Raw genomic sequence first — 21,393 nt, 5'->3', positions numbered from 1 at the left:
TGTTTTACTCTGTCGTTACCAGTGATTTATTCTTTTCCAAAGTAAAAAAGCGACTGAACTGCAGCTATTCTATTTAACGACATGGATATCCACGGCCAGGTTTCTGGGAATATTATCCTCCCGTCCCGGACACGCATTCCCATTTTTATAGCCTATTAGATTTCGTATTCTGCCTCTAAACGGGGCGGCTGTGGCTCAGGAGGTAGAGCAGGGCCATCCAATGAGCCACGGGTTGGCGGTTCTGATCCCGGCCTGTACCAGTGTCTACATCATGTCAAAGTGTCCTTGGGCAAGACACTGAACCCTGGATTGCCTCCAATGAGTCGGTGGGTGTGAGCTTCCACCATTGTTGTGTGAATGTGGGAAGTGAGGACGTCGCGGCGTCGACTGTTCGCTGCTTCACCTTCCAATGTATGAATGAATGAATGAATCATTGTAAAGCGCTTTGAGCACTTGGAAAAGCTCTATAAAAATCCTATTAATTATAAGGCAAATGTAGCATAACTGTGAGTGGGATTGAAATGTTGTGTAAACAAAGCTAATCGATTTTTAAGACAATGGTATAGAAGGTATTAGGAGGATGTGTGTAGTAGAGCCTCGAGGGGAGACAGTAAAACGTAATGCTGTCACGCGAGTGTCTAAACAATATACCGTAATTTCAATATAAGCCGCACCTGAATATAAGCCGCACCAGCCAAATTTAGGGAAAATCCCATATACAAGCCGCACCGGACTATAAGCCGCACCGGACTATAAGCCGCAGCTACGTTAGCTCAGAGCCTGAGATGGCTCTGCGTTAGCTGTAAAAATCCATAGATTAGCCGCACCGTTGTATAAGCCGCAGGGTTCAAATCATGGGTAAAAAGCCGCGGCTTATAGTCCGGAAATTACGGTACTATCAAATTATTAACCCATTTAGGCCTGACATCGAAATCCTCCAGTTTTCTGAAATAAATATTTTCACGATTAAAAAAAAAAAAAAAAATAGCAGACCTTCAATCTATCTAAATAACATGCTGTCTAAAATACATTTTCAACATTATGGTCAGACCACGTTATGTTTGCAATTGGTCGTCATCATAACTATGTTGGGTGCTACGGAGCTGAGCTGGAGTTTGAAGAGTTAGCGTCTGCAGATTACAGCATTAACCCATTCTGACCGGGGACCCATTTTGGTGTCAGCATCATGTTATGCTTTAGCTATTGAAAAATAGCAGATCTACAAGCTCATATCACGCCACCGAGTGGCGCGATACGAGCTTGTAGGTCTGCTATTTTTGAAAAAAATCGAAGAACGACTGACATTTTTAGAATCTGATCTCAGATCAGAATGGGTTAATCAGACCAGTGTGTGTCCAGTGGAAACCTCGTGTGAATCTGATCTCAAGTCAGAATGGGTTAAAGTGAGTCTGCAGTTGGGGAGTTTGTCCCACCGTTTGGGAGCCGGGAGGGAGAAGAGTCTGGGATGTGTTTGTCCAGGGTGCTTTATGGAGCATTCAGACACATAACATTCCTCGTCTTAGCTGATCTGAGTGCGTTCATTTGCACTATTTAGATCAGAATATATGAAAAAGGAAACTCAAGGTGAGAATGTGTCTGCATACTGCAGGTGTTCTTTACAGAGTCTTAACTTGTCAGCAATTAAGACTGCTGAACAAGAGCTAAGTCTGATGATATACCGCACAGACTGACCTGAATTTATATTTATACACGCACATTCATGACCTATTTATTTATTTTTATTATGCACTCACATTGTATCATGCAGATCAGTCATACACATGTATTATGCACTATATATGATCTTCTCTCTATCTTTTTTTAACTGCAATGATGAGCCAAGAATTACACCCACCTTACTTGTAATGTGAAATATGTGATGTGACAATAGATAGATTGATTCTGAGTTCCAGATAGCATTCTGGTGACAAAGACTGTCAGAGTACACAGTACAGCATCTTGCACTGGGTCTGGTTCACAGGATTCGATACACCACCAAGATACCCATGTACCTGTCTAAATACTTCCTTAATGTAAACGAAGTCCACACCCACAACACCAGAGGGAGTGCAACGAACCATGTACAACCCAGATTCGGCACAAACAAGGGACTAAATTATTTACGCTCCTGTGCCACCAAAATGTGGAACACCCCAACAGTCATTAAGAGATGCAAATCCCTTGACTCCTTCGAAACCGCTCTCAAAGGGCTCCTACGGATGGCTGCAATTCGAAACTGGCCCCCGTAAAATCTGAATCCCCCCCCACCGCCCACCCCTTTTCCCCCCTCACTGTATAGGTTTTATTTTCCCTTTTTAAAATAGAAAGGAGAGACAACTCGTCGTCCCGATGCCAAAAATACTTTTATTTACCAACGTTTCGACAAACAAAAGTTGCCTTCTTCAGGGTATGAAGAAGGCATCTTGTTTGTCCTGTTCTTTGGCTATATAGAAGTGTATATTTGTACGTCTCTAAATGTTATGATGAATTGAACAAGGTGGACCCTTTTGTAAACAAGTGTTTATTGGGTCGTCCACTCACTGTTGTCAACAGTTTTTGTATTGAGTTGTGCTTGAAATGTACTGAAATTCTGCAAACTGTTAATAAATACTTCAATCAATCGAAATGCCAACATGTATCTGTAGTACCTCTGCTCTGTCACAAGATGGGGCACTTTCCTAACATTCCATGTGTTTCATAGATCTCATGCCATTGTTGTTGTAATTACAGACAGTGTGCCCTGGTGGCGCTGCAGGACGTCAAATCTTACTTGGATGAAGAGGGAGGGCAGATCGCTGTGAGTTCACCATCATTGTGCACTATTATTCACCACTGAAGCCCTATATGTCGGTTCACCACTGTTCACACAAAGCCCTATATGTTTTAGTTTATTAGTTGTTGTTTTTTTCCATACAAAAAACATTCTTAGTTCATCAGTTTCTTTTTCTTATTCTGGAAAAAAAAAGGTATAGACTGAACCTAGGCTTACGTCTACCCTTTTGTCAGTTAACTTAAAATAATAACAATAAAAATATATTTACAGGTTTTCAAACAAAACAGTTCATGTGTCTTATTTCTACTGAACAATGTAATATTCAAGTAAAATAATAAAATAAAAGTGCTTACATGCCTTTTTTTTCTCCCCCCCCCCCCCCCTAAAAAAAACAAGCAAAACCATATACTAATAATAGTCACAGTAGTAACATTTTCACAAAAAAAACCAAAAGAAAAATTGCACTTTATGTCCACAGACAAATGGCAAAAGATGCTGATCTACGAGCTCACGTCTGGTGTGTTGTGAGCTTGTCGATCTGCCATTTTGTAAAATGGTTTTACAAAAATAATCCCGACTAGAATGTTTCATGTTCTTCTGTCAGGTTTTCGATGCGACAAACACAACCAGGGAACGGAGAGAAATGATCCGTCATTTTGCACAGGAACATGAATACAAGGTCTGAATGGAGCGTTTTTTTATATTTTTATAATCACTTACACATCATAATAATGACTAACTGTTCCCGTGTAGCACGAGCTTTTACACATCTCCAATAGTATCGTCTGCATAAACTTAATCAAATTCGAATTATGTTTGTAAATGTATTAACCCATTTAGACCCGAGTTTAAAAAAATCACTTTTGAGCCACATTTTTAAGATTTTTCAAAAATAGCAGCCCTACAAGCTCGTAGCGCGCCACTCGGTGGCGCGCTATGAGCTTGTAGATCTGCTATTTTTCAATAGCTAAATTATAACATAATGTTTAAAACAACAAAAATGTGTTAAACAAGACTGTTTCCTTCTTTTGCAGGTGTTTTTCGTGGAGTCGATATGTGATGACCCTGAAGTAATCGCTACAAATATATTGGTAAATCATAATATTACATTTACTCTTCTAGAACAATCGCTTGGCCGTTATTTTTTTTACAGCATCGTTAAATAATCTAATCGTTTAGTTATGACTTGTATCTGACAGTATCTTAGTATACGACGGGTATAACCGAGACCCAGATATGGCCGTGTCTGGTCGGGGATAATGCCGAGGAGATAGAGACAGAAATCTCTCTCCTTGAGCGCAAGTGTAGAACCGGCGGTCGGTAGCAGATCTTGATATAGTGTCCGAGGTCTGCTACGTGATCTGGGTCCGTCTCAGCTTAATCCGTGGTAACTTGCGTAGGCACCAGTCTATGGTAGGCAATCATATTTATGTGTGTTGGGATGTCAGGGGTGATGTCACCCTGACGTCCCGGCTGTGATGTCAGAGAGGCACTACGTTCCTTCGTAACAACAGGTGTGAGCTACTTTGACGATGGACAGAGATGGGCAGTATTTGAAATACATGTATTTGAAATACGTATTTGAAATACCTTTTTGTAATTTGTATTTCGCTGGGATGGAAGAAATGAGATGTATTTTGTATTTAGATACATTTTTTGACCCAGTATTTGTATTTTGTATCAAAATACATTTTCAATGTATTTTGCCCATCAGAGATGGGCAGTATTTGAAATACATGTATTTGAAATACGTATTTGAAATACTTTTTCTGTATTTTGTAATTTGTATTTCGCTGGGATGGAAGATGTATTTTGTATTTTGTATTTAGATACATTTTTTGACCCAGTATTTGTATTTTGTATCAAAATACATTTTCAATGTATTTTGCCCATCTCTGACGATGGAGAGGGCCACTATATTTCCACACTCACTCCCTAGGGCCATATATTACTGTCTTAGCAAAAATAGCCGATCTACAAGCTCAAAAGCTTGTAGATCGGCTATATCTTTTGCTATATTCGAATTGAAATCTTGAATTTTTGCTATTTTTGAATTGAAATCCTGGAAATTAACATTTTTATGTAATTTGAAATGCCTTTAATTATACTTGTGTTGAGCAATGAGCTACTAATTTAGACTGAAGTAATTAAAGCGGGTCATGTAATGTTGCATGTTGTGGAATTTTAAACATCTGAAACCAATATTATTTTTATTAACCTGAGCCTGTGAGGGCCACATTAAGTGAAGGTGGGGGCCGCATGTGGCCCCCACCTTCACTTATACGACATGATAAATGTACTTATACATGTTTTTCCCCCGGTCAGTATCTGACAGTATCTTAATATACGACATGATAAATGTACTTATACATGTGTTTCCCCCGGTCAGTATCTGACAGTATCTTAATATACGACATGATAAATGTACTTATACATGTGTTTCCCCCGGTCAGTATCTGACAGTATCTTAATATACGACATGATAAATGTACTTATACATGTGTTTCCCCCGGTCAGTATCTGACAGTATCTTAATATACGACATGATAAATGTACTTATACATGTGTTTCCCCCGGTCAGTATCTGACAGTATCTTAATATACGACATGATAAATGTACTTATACATGTTTTTCCCCCCGTCAGTATCTGACAGTATCTTAACCCATTCTGAACGGGCACCCATTTTGGTGTTGGCATCATGTTATGCTTTAGCTATTGAAAAATAGCAGATCTACAAGCTCATATCGCGCCACCGAGTGGCGCGATATGAGCTTGTAGGTCTGCTATTTTTGAAAAATCGAAGAACAACTGACATTTTTTTAAATCTGATCTCAGGTCAGAATGGGTTCGTCAGACCAGCGTGTGTCCAGTGGAAACCTCGTATGAATCTGATCTCAGGTCAGAATGGGTTCGTCAGACCAGCGTGTGTCCAGTGGAAACCTCGTATGAATCTGATCTCTGGTCAGAGTGGGTTAATATACGACATGATAAATGTCCGTATACGTGTTTTTCCCCCGGTCAGGACGTGAAGGTGTCCAGTCCAGACTACCCAGAGAGAGACAGAGAGAGTGTGATGGAAGACTTCCTGAAGAGAATAGAATGCTACAAAGTGACATATCAACCCTTAGATCCCGATGAACACGACAAGTAAGACACTCATTCTTAGACGTTATTATTAACCCATTTAGGCATCGAAATAAAATAAAAAGGTCCTCTAAATCATGACGGTTTTCTGAAATGCCAATGTTTCTATATCAGTGGTGCTCAATATTTCATGTCAAGAACCCCAAAAAATATCTGTATTTGGCCGCCGACCCCCATCTGAAAATATGTTGTTCCAGGGACCTCCTCCCAGAAGCAAAGATATGAGTTAAAAACGTTCACTCTGAAAGAGTATATATTCAAAGATTTGCACCACGATTTTTCTAAAATAGCAGACCATATGACCTTGTAGATCTGCTATTTTTCAATAGCTAAACTTACTTAAAACACCAAAAGGGGTTCCCACCTAAAATGGGTTAAACATTAACTCTGCCTGTGGACAGCTGTGACATTATGTTTTCTGACATTATGTCTGTGCATGCATACGTATGCATGAATACTGTACGTGCATACATACAGTATATTCGTGTAACGGCCACCCCATCATTTCTAACTTTTATCTCAGGATCTCTTTGAGAGAATTTCTTGACATTCGGCAGAAACTTCCACTTGGACTCGACGGCGAACGGATTAGAAGCAGTTTGTCAAAAATCACTGTGATCTCGCAAACCACTTTAAATAAATTAAATAAAGAATTAATTAATCATTATTACAAATTGTGATATGTTGGCAAAACTTAGTAACGTTTAAAAAATAAGTTCTATTAATAAGAAGAGGCCCTTTCACAGATTTCATTTTCAAAGCCAGAGTTACGTAAGGCTAAAGTAAATTCTGGTTATTGGACTTTATCCCATTCTGACCGGGCACCCATTTTGGTGTCGGCATCATGTTATGCTTTAGCTATTGAAAAATAGCAGATCTACAAGCTCATATCGCGCCACCGAGTGGCGCGATACGAGCTTGTAGGTCTGCTATTTTTTTTTAAATGAAGACACTTTTAGAATCTGATCTCAGGTCAGAATGGGTTAATAATGAAACTGTCAGGATGTAATAGACATTTTTAGAATCTGATCTCAGGTCAGAATGGGTAACGTGTTAAACAGATTGTAGGTTTTGCCCAGCATTGGCATCCATCCATGCGTTGTCCAGTAGGGGGAGACAGACGTTTATTTGTACTAGAATGTTTTATTTTTTCTGTGTGGTGGAGTTTCCTTTCAAACTCATGTGTTTTATTTAAAGTGATCTGATCTACACAAACATTAAATGCCATTGACAATGAAAGGAGAATTTACGTCATATGTGGTGTGTATATATACCGGTGTGTGTATATATCACATAAATTCATCATCAAGGTCATCTTACATGATCATGGTGAAAAGATGATTTAAAAAAAAAACATTGCATCATGGTTAAAATCATAATAACATAAGTTGACAAATGAATTCATGAAGTATATTACATTTTTATTGGATGATGTACGACGACAAGAGGCCCCTCACTTCACACGGGTGTGATTTGTACTAACGTTCACCCTGGCTCGCTCCGGGGGGAGGCGGGGCCCTCCTAAACCACTGTTTAGGTGATGGACTATGAGCTCCGGGGGGAGGCGGGGCCCTCCTAAACCACTGTTTAGGTGATGGACTATGAGCTCCGGGGGGAGGCGGGGCCCTCCTAAACCACTGTTTAGGTGATGGACTATGAGCTCCGGGGGGAGGCGGGGCCCTCCTAAACCACTGTTTAGGTGATGGACTATGAGCGCCTAGTATCGAAACCACCATTTAGGTGAAAACGTTCCCACCCAAAAGATGAGTAGCAGCTTATCACCTAAAACTGTAGTATGCATGAGCCTTCAGGGCTCATGGGCCCCTGAAACACCTCCAATGATCCCTGGGGTTTCCTGAACCTAAAAAGAAAACTAAAAACAAAAACAGTAGCCTTAGCATCATGGAATGACATAATGATTTAGGGATATACTCCGAAAGGAAACGGTAAACACAGAGTGTTAAGACGGTAAGAATGTGGTTGAAAGTAGTTCTTTTTGGATGACTGTAATTTTCTGTAACACCCCCTCCAGACTCCAGCCGTTACATCTGAACCAGGAATGTCTGTCGTTCTGATTCTGAAACATCCCAGAGAATCCATCCCTGTCCCACTCGAGTGGAGGCTATACCCTCTAATTGTGAAATTAGTTCAAATCAAAGCCCTCTATATATCTCTCTCTCTAGGTGCTGCCACACTTATTAAAGAGCCGCGGACAGAAGAAGCTGTCCACAGCTTCTTTTCAGAGTTTTTAGACAGCTGGTGGATGGAAAAGAAGCTCCAACTCCGCGGCTGACTGCCACGACGGACAGATTCCCGGAAACGCTCTCCTCCGTTGGCCGTTTTCCGCTCAGGTGTGGAAACACTGTATCTCTCTCTCTCTCTCTCTCTCTCTCTCTGCAGGCAGCTGTCCTTCATCCAGGTGATCAGTATCTCTCTCTCTCTCTCTCTCTCTCCCTGTAGGCAGCTGTCCTTCATCCAGGTGATCAGTATCTCTCTCTCTCTCTCTCTCTCTCTCCCTGTAGGCAGCTGTCCTTCATCCAGGTGATCAGTATCTCTCTCTCTCTCTCTCTCTGCAGGCAGCTGTCCTTCATCCAGGTGATCAGTATCTCTCTCTCTCTCTCTCTCTCTGCAGGCAGCTGTCCTTAATCCAGGTGATCAGTATCTCTCTCTCTCTCTCTCTCTCTGCAGGCAGCTGTCCTTCATCCAGGTGATCAGTATCTCTCTCTCTCTCTCTCTCTCTGCAGGCAGCTGTCCTTAATCCAGGTGATCAGTATCTCTCTCTCTCTCTCTCTCTCTCTCCCTGCAGGCAGCTGTCCTTCATCCAGGTGATCAGTATCTCTCTCTCTCTCTCTCTCTCTCTCTCCCTGCAGGCAGCTGTCCTTCATCCAGGTGATCAGTATCTCTCTCTCTCTCTCTCTCTCTCTCTCTCTCTCCCTGCAGGCAGCTGTCCTTCATCCAGGTGATCAGTATCTCTCTCTCTCTCTCTCTCTCTCTCTCTCTCTCTCTCTCCTGCAGGCAGCTGTCCTTCATCCAGGTGATCAGTATCTCTCTCTCTCTCTCTCCCTGCAGGAAGCTGTCCTTCATCCAGGTGATGAACGTGGGCCGGAGGTTCCTGGTGAACCGCGTCCAGGACTACATCCAGAGTAAGATCGTCTACTACCTGATGAACATCCACGTCCACTCCCACTCCATCTACCTGTGTCGCCACGGGGAGTCCCACCACAACGTGGAGGGGCGCATCGGAGGGGACGCACAGCTGTCCGACAGAGGCAAGCAGGTGAGACGGACAGCTGTCTGACAGAGGCAAGCAGGTGAGACAGACAGCTGTCCGACAGAGGCAAGCAGGTGAGACGGACAGCTGTCTGACAGAGGCAAGAAGGTGAGACAGACAGCTGTCCGACAGAGGCAAGAAGGTGAGACAGACGGACAGCTGTCCGATGGAGGCAAGCAGGTGAGAGACGGACGGACAACAACCAGGGCCCTAAAGCCAGACAGAACTCAGGGCCTTAATCCATTTTGGACTGAGGTCGATTAATTTGTTTTCCAAATGGGGTCCAAAATGGGTTAACTAGTATTGCTATTTGCTGCTCCAATATGTAAAGCACTTTACAGTAACCTTTCATAACTCATTATTATTATCACGGTCAGTTTGCCACGGCGTTGAGGGAGTTTGTGGACGAGCACCGCCTGTCGGACCTGAAGGTGTGGACCAGTCAGCTGAGACGGACCATCCAGACCGCCGAGGAGCTGGGAGTCCCCTATGAGCAGTGGAAGATCCTCAATGAGATCGATGCGGTGAGTAAAGGCTCATACATACAGAGGAGCTGGGAGTCCCCTATGAGCAGTGGAAGATCCTCAATGAGATCGATGCGGTGAGGCCACTGCTTCTCAAATGGTCTCAAGACACTCCTGTATTCACTGTGCAAAACAGATAATATATAACGTGTTATCACTCAAATAATGGCACTGGGTCCTTGGTCTTTGGTATGACCCGGCCGACTCTAAAAATGGGACCCAGTGCCTCCCTGCTTGACACTCAGCATCAAGGGTTGGATTGGGGGGTAAGTCCCTGCGACATACTAGCGTCATGTCCAGGGGGTGTACTTGTACATCAAGCTGCCTCACGCTACAGAAACAGGAGATAGGCTCCTGCCCCTATGGGCCTCATGGCTCGGCAAGGCTGCTTACTTACTCAAATAATGTGCATATTCTAATTCCAAATACAACGTTCAGACTATTATTTAGGGTACTACTGCTGCACCTTAAAAGGGCGATTTATTTTATTGTATTGCTATTTTATTTATTCATTTGTATACTATTTTCTTGTACTGACTTGCTTTTTGTTTTCTGGTATTCCGCTTCTTGTTGTGAAGCACTTTGGGTTGCATTTTATGTATGAAAGATGCTATATACTGTAAATAACATTATTATTATTATTATTATTATTATTATTTAATTTGCTCCTGTATTGGGAAATGATAATAATAATAATAATAATAATTGAAAGAGGCGACCAGTGTTTTTAATGTACAGATCTAGGGCCAGATTTCCAGATTTCCTGACTTATTTTGAAAAGCCAAACCAGATCCCGAACTGGCAGCCATGGGAATTTAGTAAATTCTCCCACTTTCTTTGTGATATGGCGAAGTTATCTTACATTTGAGCATTTGGGGAATTCATACATTGTACAGAAATACGATAAGGTCCACCTCCCAGGCTTTGACAGTCCTGTTGATGTGTGTTCCAGGGTGTGTGTGTGAGGCTTTGACAGTCCTGTTGATGTGTGTTCCAGGGTGTGTGAGGCTTTGACAGAGTCCTGTTGATGTGTGTTCCAGGGTGTGTGAGGCTTTGACAGAGTCCTGTTGATGTGTGTTCCAGGGTGTGTGTGTGTGGCTTTGACAGAGTCCTGTTGATGTGTGTTCCAGGGTGTGTGAGGCTTTGACAGAGTCCTGTTGATGTGTGTTCCAGGGTGTGTGTGTGTGTGTGTGGCTTTGACAGAGTCCTGTTGATGTGTGTTCCAGGGTGTGTGTGAGGCTTTGACAGAGTCCTGTTGATGTGTTCCAGGGTGTGTGTGTGTGTGTGTGTGGCTTTGACAGAGTCCTGTTGATGTGTGTTCCAGGGTGTGTGTGAGGCTTTGACAGAGTCCTGTTGATGTGTTCCAGGGTGTGTGAGGCTTTGACAGAGTCCTGTTGATGTGTGTTCCAGGGTGTGTGTGAGGCTTTAACAGAGTCCTGTTGATGTGTGTTCTAGGGTGTGTGTGTGTGTGTGTGGCTTTGACAGAGTCCTGTTGATGTGTGTTCCAGGGTGTGTGTGAGAGGCTTTGACAGAGTCCTGTTGATGTGTGTTCCAGGGTGTGTGTGAGAGGCTTTGACAGAGTCCTGTTGATGTGTGTTCCAGGGTGTGTGTGTGTGGCTTTGACAGAGTCCTGTTGATGTGTGTTCCAGGGTGTGTGTGTGAGGCTTTGACAGAGTCCTGTTGATGTGTGTTCCAGGGTGTGTGTGAGAGGCTTTAACAGAGTCCTGTTGATGTGTGTTCTAGGGTGTGAGGCTTTGACAGAGTCCTGTTGATGTGTGTTCCAGGGTGTGTGTGTGTGGCTTTGACAGAGTCCTGTTGATGTGTGTTCCAGGGTGTGTGTGTGAGGCTTTGACAGGGTCCTGTTGATGTGTGTTCCAGGGTGTGTGAGGCTTTGACAGAGTCTTGTTGATGTGTGTTCCAGGGTGTGTGTGTGAGGCTTTGACAGAGTCCTGTTGATGTGTGTTCCAGGGTGTGTGAGGCTTTGACAGAGTTCTGTTGATGTGTGTTCCAGGGTGTGTGTGTGTGGCTTTGACAGAGTCCTGTTGATGTGTGTTCCAGGGTGTGTGTGAGGAGATGACCTACCACACCATCGAGGAGAAATACCCAGAGGAGTTTGCTTTGAGGGACCAGGACAAATACCACTACCGCTACCCAGGAGGAGAGGTAAGGGGACTGTTTAAATACCACTACCACCGTTCCACCGTAGCCATATTATGAGCTACTTTCTGTCAAGATTATACCGGGCAATCAATGTGTTAATATTGTTTGAAATGCATTTTCTTAATGGATAGATCCAGATCTTGATCACCTTCCACAGGCAAATCAGTTTGCCAGTGGACCACTTTTTGAGGCTAATTATTCAGAAAACCCCAGACCACAGAAAATCTACTGACTGTTCAAAGTTCAGGTGTTTGGGTGCAATTGACGTCAGAGAAAAAAGACACAGTCACAGGACTACAATGAGCTATCATCATCTACGCACCCTCCAAAAACATGTGGGAACCCACATGGTCTATTCTAGACCATGTGGGTTCCACAGGTTGAGAACCACTGATCTATTCTAGACCATGGGTTCCACAGGTTGAGAACCACTGATCTATTCTAGACCATGGGTTCCACAGTTTGAGAACCACTGATCTATTCTAGACCATGGGTTCCACAGGTTGAGAACCACTGATCTATTCTAGACCATGGGTTCCACAGGTTGAGAACCACTGGTCTATTCTAGACCATGGGTTCCACAGTTTGAGAACCACTGATCTATTCTAGACCATGGGTTCCACAGGTTGAGAACCACTGATCTATTCTAGACCATGGGTTCCACAGTTTGAGAACCACTGATCTATTCTAGACCATGGGTTCCACAGTTTGAGAACCACTGATCTATTCTAGACCATGGGTTCCGTAACTTCTCAGCCCGCGATCCCAAAATAATGTATCCATTGTCCTGTGACCCCAACCATACCCGGAGGTCATTTTTGTGTGCACATTTGGTGCGTATTTGTCCGCCTAGGGTCTATGTAGGGGTTTTGTAACACTTTATGTATACAATATATTTGTAATCATGTATTTCACTCATTCTGTTGAATGAGTAAAACAAATATTTTGCGACCCCCACCGTCGGGGTGTCCCGCGACCCAGACTTTGGGAACCCCTTATGTAGGCCACTCCCTGCTGATTATAGAGGGTATGAGAGGACTTTGGGAACCCCTTATGTAGGCCACTCCCTGCTGATTATAGAGGGTATGAGAGGACTTTGGGAACCCCTTATGTAGGCCACTCCCTGCTGATTATAGAGGGTATGAGAGGACTTTGGGAACCCCTTATGTAGGCCACTCCCTGCTGATTATAGAGGGTATGAGAGGACTTTGGGAACCCCTTATGTAGGCCACTCCCTGCTGATTATAGAGGGTATGCTGAACCCCTTATGTAGGCCACTCCCTGCTGATTATAGAGGGTATGCTGAACCCCTTATGTAGGCCACTCCCTGCTGATTATAGAGGGTATGCTGAACCCCTTATGTAGGCCACTCCCTGCTGATTATAGAGGGTATGCTGAACCCCTTATGTAGGCCACTCCCTGCTGATTATAGAGGGTATGCTGAACCCCTTATGTAGGCCACTCCCTGCTGATTATAGAGGGTATGCTGAACCCCTTATGTAGGCCACTCCCTGCTGATTATAGAGGGTATGCTGAACCCCTTATGTAGGCCACTCCCTGCTGATTATAGAGGGTATGAGAGGACTTTGGGAACCCCTTATGTAGGCCACTCCCTGCTGATTATAGAGGGTATGCGTGTGACATCATCGTACCTGGAAGTTATGCGGGAACGCCCACTGAGTGGCAAAAAACTACTTTCTGGCCTTGACAGCCCATTCATCCAAACAGAAAAGTCCTGTCTGATTGCATTAAACAACGTTAAACTCACCAACATTGCAGCTGTACGAAAAGCTTGAATTATCCTCTATCTGCAAAGTTTTTGTTTCATAAAAATCCACCATAGAAACATTGTGAGCTACTTTCTGTCGAGAAATGCCCTGCATAGTTTTTCCTAGATGAGGGGGGGGGGAGTGTCCTGATGGGAAAATCATGCATGTGCATACTCTCTATATCATGGGTTTTCAACAGGTGGTCCGTCAAGTTGTTGCATGTGGTCCCTGACCATGCATTTAGTAATGTAGGTAATGTAGGTAATGTAGATTCGTATTTGAATTTATTGTATTGGGTTAGGGTTAGAGAAAGTTGAGAAACAACGCAGTAAATGATCTGGTGACAAATGATGACGCGTCAATGTTGTCAGTTACTGGGAAGACGGATGTCAAGAACTTCCACAGAAAAGTGAGTTAGAATCTCAAGGGAAACCGTACCGGATTGCCTGGTTGAGTCACCATTATAAGGAAATGTGCCCATAATCAATCGCAAGTGTCTGCTTACTCATAGTAAGTTACAATGAACAGCAACATGAGTTTAATATGGAAGGTCAATTTCTTTCCCCCACACCACGACCGTATCCCCCCTCCCAACACAACAATGGTCCCCAGGTTGATTCTCAGTCAGGGTGGTGGTCCCCAGGTTGATTCTCAGTCAGGGTGGTGGTCCCCAGGTTGATTCTCAGTCAGGGTGGTGGTCCCCAGGTTGATTCTCAGTCAGGGTGGTGGTCCCCAGGTTGATTCTCAGTCAGGGTGGTGGTCCCCAGGTTGATTCTCAGTCAGGGTGGTGGTCCCCAGGTTGATTCTCAGTCAGGGTGGTGGTCCCCAGGTTGATTCTCAGTCAGGGTGGTGGTCCCTGGTTCATAATCAGTTGAAAACCACTGCTCTCTATATGCTCTGGTCTGTGTAGTCCTACCAGGACCTTATGTAGACCTCTTGTCTCTGTAGTCCTACCAGGACCTTATGTAGACCTCTTGTCTGTGTAGTCCTACCAGGACCTTATGTAGACCTCTTGTCTCTGTAGTCCTACCAGGACCTGGTCCAGAGGCTGGAGCCGGTCATCATGGAGCTGGAGAGACAGGGCAACGTTCTGGTCATCTGTCACCAGGCCGTCATGCGCTGCCTGCTGGCCTACTTCCTGGACAAGAGCGCAGGTTAGATCTACAAACCCATGTCTTTGATGTATGCATGTTGAATATCATTATCGCTGTTTGGTGGAAACCTTGTGCGTCCAAAAACAATTGTGACATTTCAGGAAATGGAAAAAAGAACCCATTTTCAATGGATGTAGTTTATAAAACCCACAGAGACCCAGTTACCCACTTTTCACTTTCAAATAACCCATTCTGACCTGAGATCAGATTCTAAAAATGTCTTCTACATCCTGACAGTTTTCTGAAAAAGCTATGTTTCTGTGTCAGTCGTTCTTTGATTTTTCAAAAATAGCAGACCTACAGGGGGGGGGGGGGGGGGGGGGGTCCCAGCTATAAATGGCATTAAATTGGGGTCAGTAGCCTCTGCATGTCAATTGGGGTCTTGCCCTGATCATTAATTTCAGGGCAAGACCTCGACCTCGCGCGTGCCGACTCGGCCCCCAGCCTGGTACCGTAGTCAAAATATGGCCCTTGAGGAAAATTAAATGGGGAAGCTGTCCTAATACCATATCAGGCTTACTGTTTGAATGTTGACCTTGTATTGGCGCACACAGCCTCAGTAGAACAGAATGCTTTCCCCACATGTACACAAGATAAAACAAAAACAAATACGAGCATTCAGTCATTTTCCACCACGACATAACATATTTTGTCAGATGAAACGGAGTGACAAACACAATTAATTTGCTGTACGTACAAACTGGAAAATAAGGGTGTTCTCAAAATAGTCTCAGTGTTGGTCAGAGTGCTGTCCTGAGGTTTTCTTTTTTTGCCAAGTAAGGAAGGACACAGGAAGTGGGTTGTGTGTTTTTTGGAGTATTTTAAAAGCTATATTTTAAAACCACAGTCTGCAGGGTTTCGCCTACACAGCTAAGCTGACGACACACTTCTCTGATGGCACACACTGTGCATGTGCCCTTAATCCATTCTGACCTGAGAGCAGATTCTAAAAATGTCTTCTACATCCTGACAGTTTTCTGAAAAAGCCTATGTTTCTATGTCAGTGGTTCTTCGATTTTTCAAAAATAGCAGACCTACAAGCTCGTAGCGCGCCACCGAGTGGCGCGCTACGAGCTTGTAGGTCTGCTATTTTTAAATAGCTAAAGCATAGCATAATGCTAACACCAAAAGGGGTTCCTGCCCCAAAATGGGTTAATGTCGGGGAGAAAAAGTGTAATTTGTATTTAAAAGGTCAAATATAATACGACAATACATAAATCTGGTTATTGTCACCGACGAGTAGAAACCTTATACTGTATGTCCAGAACTGTTACTTACTAGGAAATTGTCGGTTTCCAATGGGTCCAACAATGTACTTATTATTATTATTCATTGGTTCAATATTTGGAAAACCCACAGACACACTTAACCCCCTTTTGGACCTACAAGCTCTACGAGCTTGTAGGTCTTCTATTTTTGAAAAACCGTGAAAATGTTGGCACGAATCTTTGAATATATATTCTTTCAGAGCCAACGTTTTTAACTCGAATCTTCTGAGGGTGTTCCTGGAATGACATATTTTCAGATGGGGGGTCGGTGGTAGTCAAATACATTTTTGGGGTCCTTGACATGAAATATTGAGCACCACTGATAGAATAACATCTTTCAGAAAACTGTCAGAATTTAGAAGACATTTTTACATTTTCGACGTCAGTCCTAAATGGATTAAGCCATTCTGAACGGGCACCCATTTTGGTGTTGGCATCATGTCGTGCTTTAGCTATTGAAAAATAGCAGATCTACAAGCTCATATCGCGCCACCGAGTGGCGCGATACGAGCTTGTAGGTCTGCTATTTTTTTTTAAATCGAAGAACGAAATTTTTTAGAATCTGATCTCAGGTCAGAATGGGTTATTTCAGACCAGTGTGTGTGTGTCCAGTGGAAACCTCGTATGAATCTGATCTCAGGTCAGAATGGGTTAATCAGACCAGTGTGTGTCCACAGTGGAAACCTTGTATGAATCTGATCTCAGGTCAGAATGGATTAAGCTAATAGAGCCGGCCTACTTGCTCAGGGGGTGAATTGAGCCTTGACCAAGTTGACCATCGGGTCAAAGTTCGTGTCAGATCCTGTGTCTAGCTAGGTGAGACATGACCTTTGACATGTCTCAATAGAAGAGCAGGGAGACAATACAACACCCCAATTGTAAGTCATATTGTATGACCATACTGTACCATACAATTCAATTCAATTCAAAGGGCTTTATTGGCATGAGAAAAAACATACGTTTACATTGCCAAAGCAGAAAGAACAATACAACAATACAGCAATACAATCACAAACAAAAATGATGTACATTTGAAGGTCAGAATCTTCAATAGATCAAATTCTATGTACCAAGATCACTCGATGCAGGTACTCGACCATACACATTAGACAAAGTTGCATAGTTTAACCCATTCTGACCTGAGATCAGATTCATACGAGGTTTCCACTGGACACACACTGGTCTGATGAACCCATTCTGACCTGAGATCAGATTCTAAAAATGTCAGTCGTTCTTCGATTTTTCAAAAAATAGCAGACCTACAAGCTCGTATCGCGCCACTCGGTGGCGCGATATGAGCTTGTAGATCTGCTATTTTTAAATAGCTAAAGCATAACATGATGCTAACACCAAAATGGGTGCCCGGTCAGAATGGGTTAAATGGAAGAAATGCCAAAATAGTGGACAATGGCACACTACATTTGTGGGGCAATCTTGTACGATAAAAGTACACATAAAGTACACATGCAACATAAACAGTTGAACTATTTGGAAATACAAGGTTTCTGCCCAACAGTGACGTCATGTGGAACATCTGACCACGTCTGCTGGCATAACTGAGTCACATTTTGTGTCGCTTACAGATGACCTGCCCTACTTGAAGTGCCCTTTGCACACGGTTCTGAAGCTCACCCCCGTGGCTTATGGTAAGAAACACGGTTCTGAAGCTCACCCCCGTGGCTTATGGTAAGAAACACGGTTCTGAAGCTCACCCCCGTGGCTTATGGTAAGAAACACGGTTCTGAAGCTCACCCCCGTGGCTTATGGTAAGAAACACGGTTCTGAAGCTCACCCCCGTGGCTTATGGTAAGAAACACGGTTCTGAAGCTCACCCCCGTGGCTTATGGTAAGAAACACGGTTCTGAAGCTCACCCCCGTGGCTTATGGTAAGAAACACGGTTCTGAAGCTCACCCCCGTGGCTTATGGTAAGAAACACGGTTCTGAAGCTCACCCCCGTGGCTTATGGTAAGAAACACGGTTCTGAAGCTCACCCCCGTGGCTTATGGTAAGAAACACGGTTCTGAAGCTCACCCCCGTGGCTTATGGTAAGACACACGGTTCTGAAGCTCACCCCCGTGGCTTATGGTAAGAAACACGGTTCTGAAGCTCACCCCCGTGGCTTATGGTAAGAAACACGGTTCTGAAGCTCACCCCCGTGGCTTATGGTAAGAAACACGGTTCTGAAGCTCACCCCCGTGGCTTATGGTAAGAAACACGGTTCTGAAGCTCACCCCCGTGGCTTATGGTAAGAAACACGGTTCTGAAGCTCACCCCCGTGGCTTATGGTAAGAAACACGGTTCTGAAGCTCACCCCCGTGGCTTATGGTAAGAAACACGGTTCTGAAGCTCACCCCCGTGGCTTATGGTAAGAAACACGGTTCTGAAGCTCACCCCCGTGGCTTATGGTAAGAAACACGGTTCTGAAGCTCACCCCCGTGGCTTATGGTAAGAAACACGGTTCTGAAGCTCACCCCCGTGGCTTATGGTAAGACACACGGTTCTGAAGCTCACCCCCGTGGCTTATGGTAAGAAACACGGTTCTGAAGCTCACCCCCGTGGCTTATGGTAAGAAACACGGTTCTGAAGCTCACCCCCGTGGCTTATGGTAAGAAACACGGTTCTGAAGCTCACCCCCGTGGCTTATGGTAAGAAACACGGTTCTGAAGCTCACCCCCGTGGCTTATGGTAAGAAACACGGTTCTGAAGCTCACCCCCGTGGCTTATGGTAAGAAACACGGTTCTGAAGCTCACCCCCGTGGCTTATGGTAAGAAACACGGTTCTGAAGCTCACCCCCGTGGCTTATGGTAAGAAACACGGTTCTGAAGCTCACCCCCGTGGCTTATGGTAAGAAACACGGTTCTGAAGCTCACCCCCGTGGCTTATGGTAAGAAACACGGTTCTGAAGCTCACCCCCGTGGCTTATGGTAAGACATCAGCAACCTGAAGGACATAAAAACACCTCATTAGTCGCTTTATAGTTGTTTTTACTGCCTGTCTGTCTGTCTGTCTGTCTGTCTGTCCGCCTACCTCCTTCCCAGTGTTGTTTTCGTCGACTAAAACTTAAGATGAAAAATGTTCGTCGACTACCTTTTTTCACTGACTAAAACTAAATAAAAACTTAATAAAAACGAATCTATGATGACTAAAACTAAGACTAAATATACTGACAATTTCGTCAACAAATAAAAACTAGACTAAAATGTTAGGAAGGGACTAGTGGACAAGAGATCCAGTTTTATGCTGGGTTGCATGCTGAAAATAGCAGATATACAATCTCACAACGCGTCGCAGCGAGATTGTATAACACATTTTCGTCGACTAAATCAACTGTAGATTTAGTCGACTAAAATCGTATGACATGTAGTCGACTAAAACTAGACTGAACACTAGAACATTCCAGGTGACTAAAATGTGACTAAAACTAAGTGAAAACTATTCAAGAGACTATGACTAAAACTAAAATAGAAATGTGCTGCCCAAAACAACACTGCTCCTTCCTTACCTGGACTGTGACTATTTCCCCCTGTCTGTCTGTCCCCCGTCCCCCCGTCTGTCCCCTGTCTGTCCTCCGTCTCTGCCAGGCTGTAAAGTGGACATGTTTGACCTGAAAGTGGAGGCGGTCAACACCCACAGAGACCGACCACTAGTGAGTCTGTGCCTGCATTACTCTTACACTTGATTTACACTTTTTACACAATACGAAAAAAGAACTAACAAAAAAAAAACAGATGTACAGTACATGCTCATAGATCTGCTTATTTGTCAGTGCGGGACACAACTTTTTAGTGTAGTTTCTTAGCACAGTTTAACCCATTCTGACCTGAGATCAGATTCATACGAGGTTTCCACTGGACACACACTGGTCTGATTAAACCCATTCTGACCTGAGATCAGATTCTAGAAATGTCAGTCGTTCTTCGATTTAAAAAAAAATAGCAGACCTACAAGCTCGTAGCGTGCCACTCGGTGGCGCGCTATGAGCTTGTAGATCTGCTATTTTTCAATAGCTAAAGCATAACATGATGCCAACACCAAAATGGGTGCTCGTTCAGAATGGGTTAATAACAAATAAAAACAACACAACAACATCTCTTTGTGAATCATCAGCTCTTAACTTTAGCACATCAAAAAAATGAGTTGTTCCTCTTGGAAGTTCATCCATGTCTCGTGATCTATGATCCATATCTGGTGATCTATGTCTATGATCATTGGCAGGGCAGATCAGGGCAGCTAAGCTCCATCCATTCCTCGGCACACATTCTTGTGAAACACAACTTCCTTTGTAAGAGTTGAGCCCAGTAACTCTTGGCGCTGCGCACTCTGTGCACTTTTATAACATCTACTGTAGATTATATGAGGCCTCTATTTACTTTATTAGGAGATTATTATTACATGATTTATATTTCAGTCACTACCTGTTTATATAAAACACATTAATGTTTAAATTAAAACAAATAATTAAAATGTCACATAAAAACTCACTAGAAAAAAGCCTAGTGGAAATATGCGGGCACAGTTTCCGTACTTAGAGGAGTCATATTATGGTATCCAAAATATAGTCTCACGTGCAGGAAGGACAAAGGGGAAGTCTTGATCACATGACTATAGAGATCTCGTGTACCGATTTGCGGGACATTTTGATCAAATCTGAAGGAGTAATAATCAAAAAATAGTTTTATATTAAGTCATCCTCCAATACTTTGCTTGTGGAGGTCCCTGGAACAAAATAGTTTGTGATGGAGGTCTGCGGCCAAATGCGTATCATTTTGGGGGTCCTTGGCATGAAATGGTTTTGAGAAGCGCTGATGTAGTTTTTCAGAAAACTGTATTTAGAAGACATTTGTCAAGTCAAGTCACTTTTATTTATATAGCACATTTAAAAACAACAGAAGTTGACCCAAAGTGCTTTCCATATAAAAATGTCATCATAAAATACAAATTTTAAATAAACGTTTAGCAATACTTCATATAAGAAAAATACAATATAACAACATTTTAAAGAACATGAAACAACAAAATAGCCTACTAATTCCAAAAAGGTTAAAACATTCACAGGACTATAGGAGCTGAAGGCAATGGAGAAAAGGTGAGTTTTTAGGGAGGATTTAAAACTGTCGATGGACGATGGTTGGGCTGGATTTGATGTGTAGTGGGAGACTATTCCAGAGTTTGGGGGCAATTACTGAGAAGGCCCGGTCGCCTTTGTTTTTTTGGCTCGTTGAGAGGACAGCAAGGTGCAATTGGGAGGTTGACCTGAGTACCCTGGAGGTGCAGAATCCAGGTCACAATTAAATGTATTCCGGTGCAAGGCCATTTTGGGCTTTAA

At 43.4% G+C, this 21,393-nt stretch overlaps 1 protein-coding gene across 2 annotated transcripts in view; it reads left to right on the top strand.

The window, feature by feature from the left end:
* pfkfb2a (6-phosphofructo-2-kinase/fructose-2,6-biphosphatase 2a) overlaps positions 1-21,393 on the top strand; it is a 40,440-nt gene that overhangs the window by 13,333 nt on the left and 5,714 nt on the right. For both annotated transcript variants that reach the window (XM_083768413.1, XM_083768414.1), the window contains 10 exons: positions 2,731-2,797; positions 3,378-3,452; positions 3,808-3,864; positions 5,798-5,922; positions 8,989-9,196; positions 9,568-9,714; positions 11,773-11,877; positions 14,668-14,797; positions 17,649-17,711; positions 19,649-19,713. In XM_083768413.1, coding sequence (XP_083624539.1) covers positions 2,731-2,797; positions 3,378-3,452; positions 3,808-3,864; positions 5,798-5,922; positions 8,989-9,196; positions 9,568-9,714; positions 11,773-11,877; positions 14,668-14,797; positions 17,649-17,711; positions 19,649-19,713 — 1,042 coding nt within the window. The remainder of the gene's footprint in view (positions 1-2,730; positions 2,798-3,377; positions 3,453-3,807; positions 3,865-5,797; positions 5,923-8,988; positions 9,197-9,567; positions 9,715-11,772; positions 11,878-14,667; positions 14,798-17,648; positions 17,712-19,648; positions 19,714-21,393) is intronic.

This window comes from Protomyctophum parallelum (genome assembly GCF_964188405.1).
Source record: "Protomyctophum parallelum genome assembly, chromosome: 7".
Lineage (NCBI taxonomy): Eukaryota > Metazoa > Chordata > Actinopteri > Myctophiformes > Myctophidae > Protomyctophum > Protomyctophum parallelum.
This window is presented reverse-complemented; position numbering and strand designations above follow the sequence as displayed.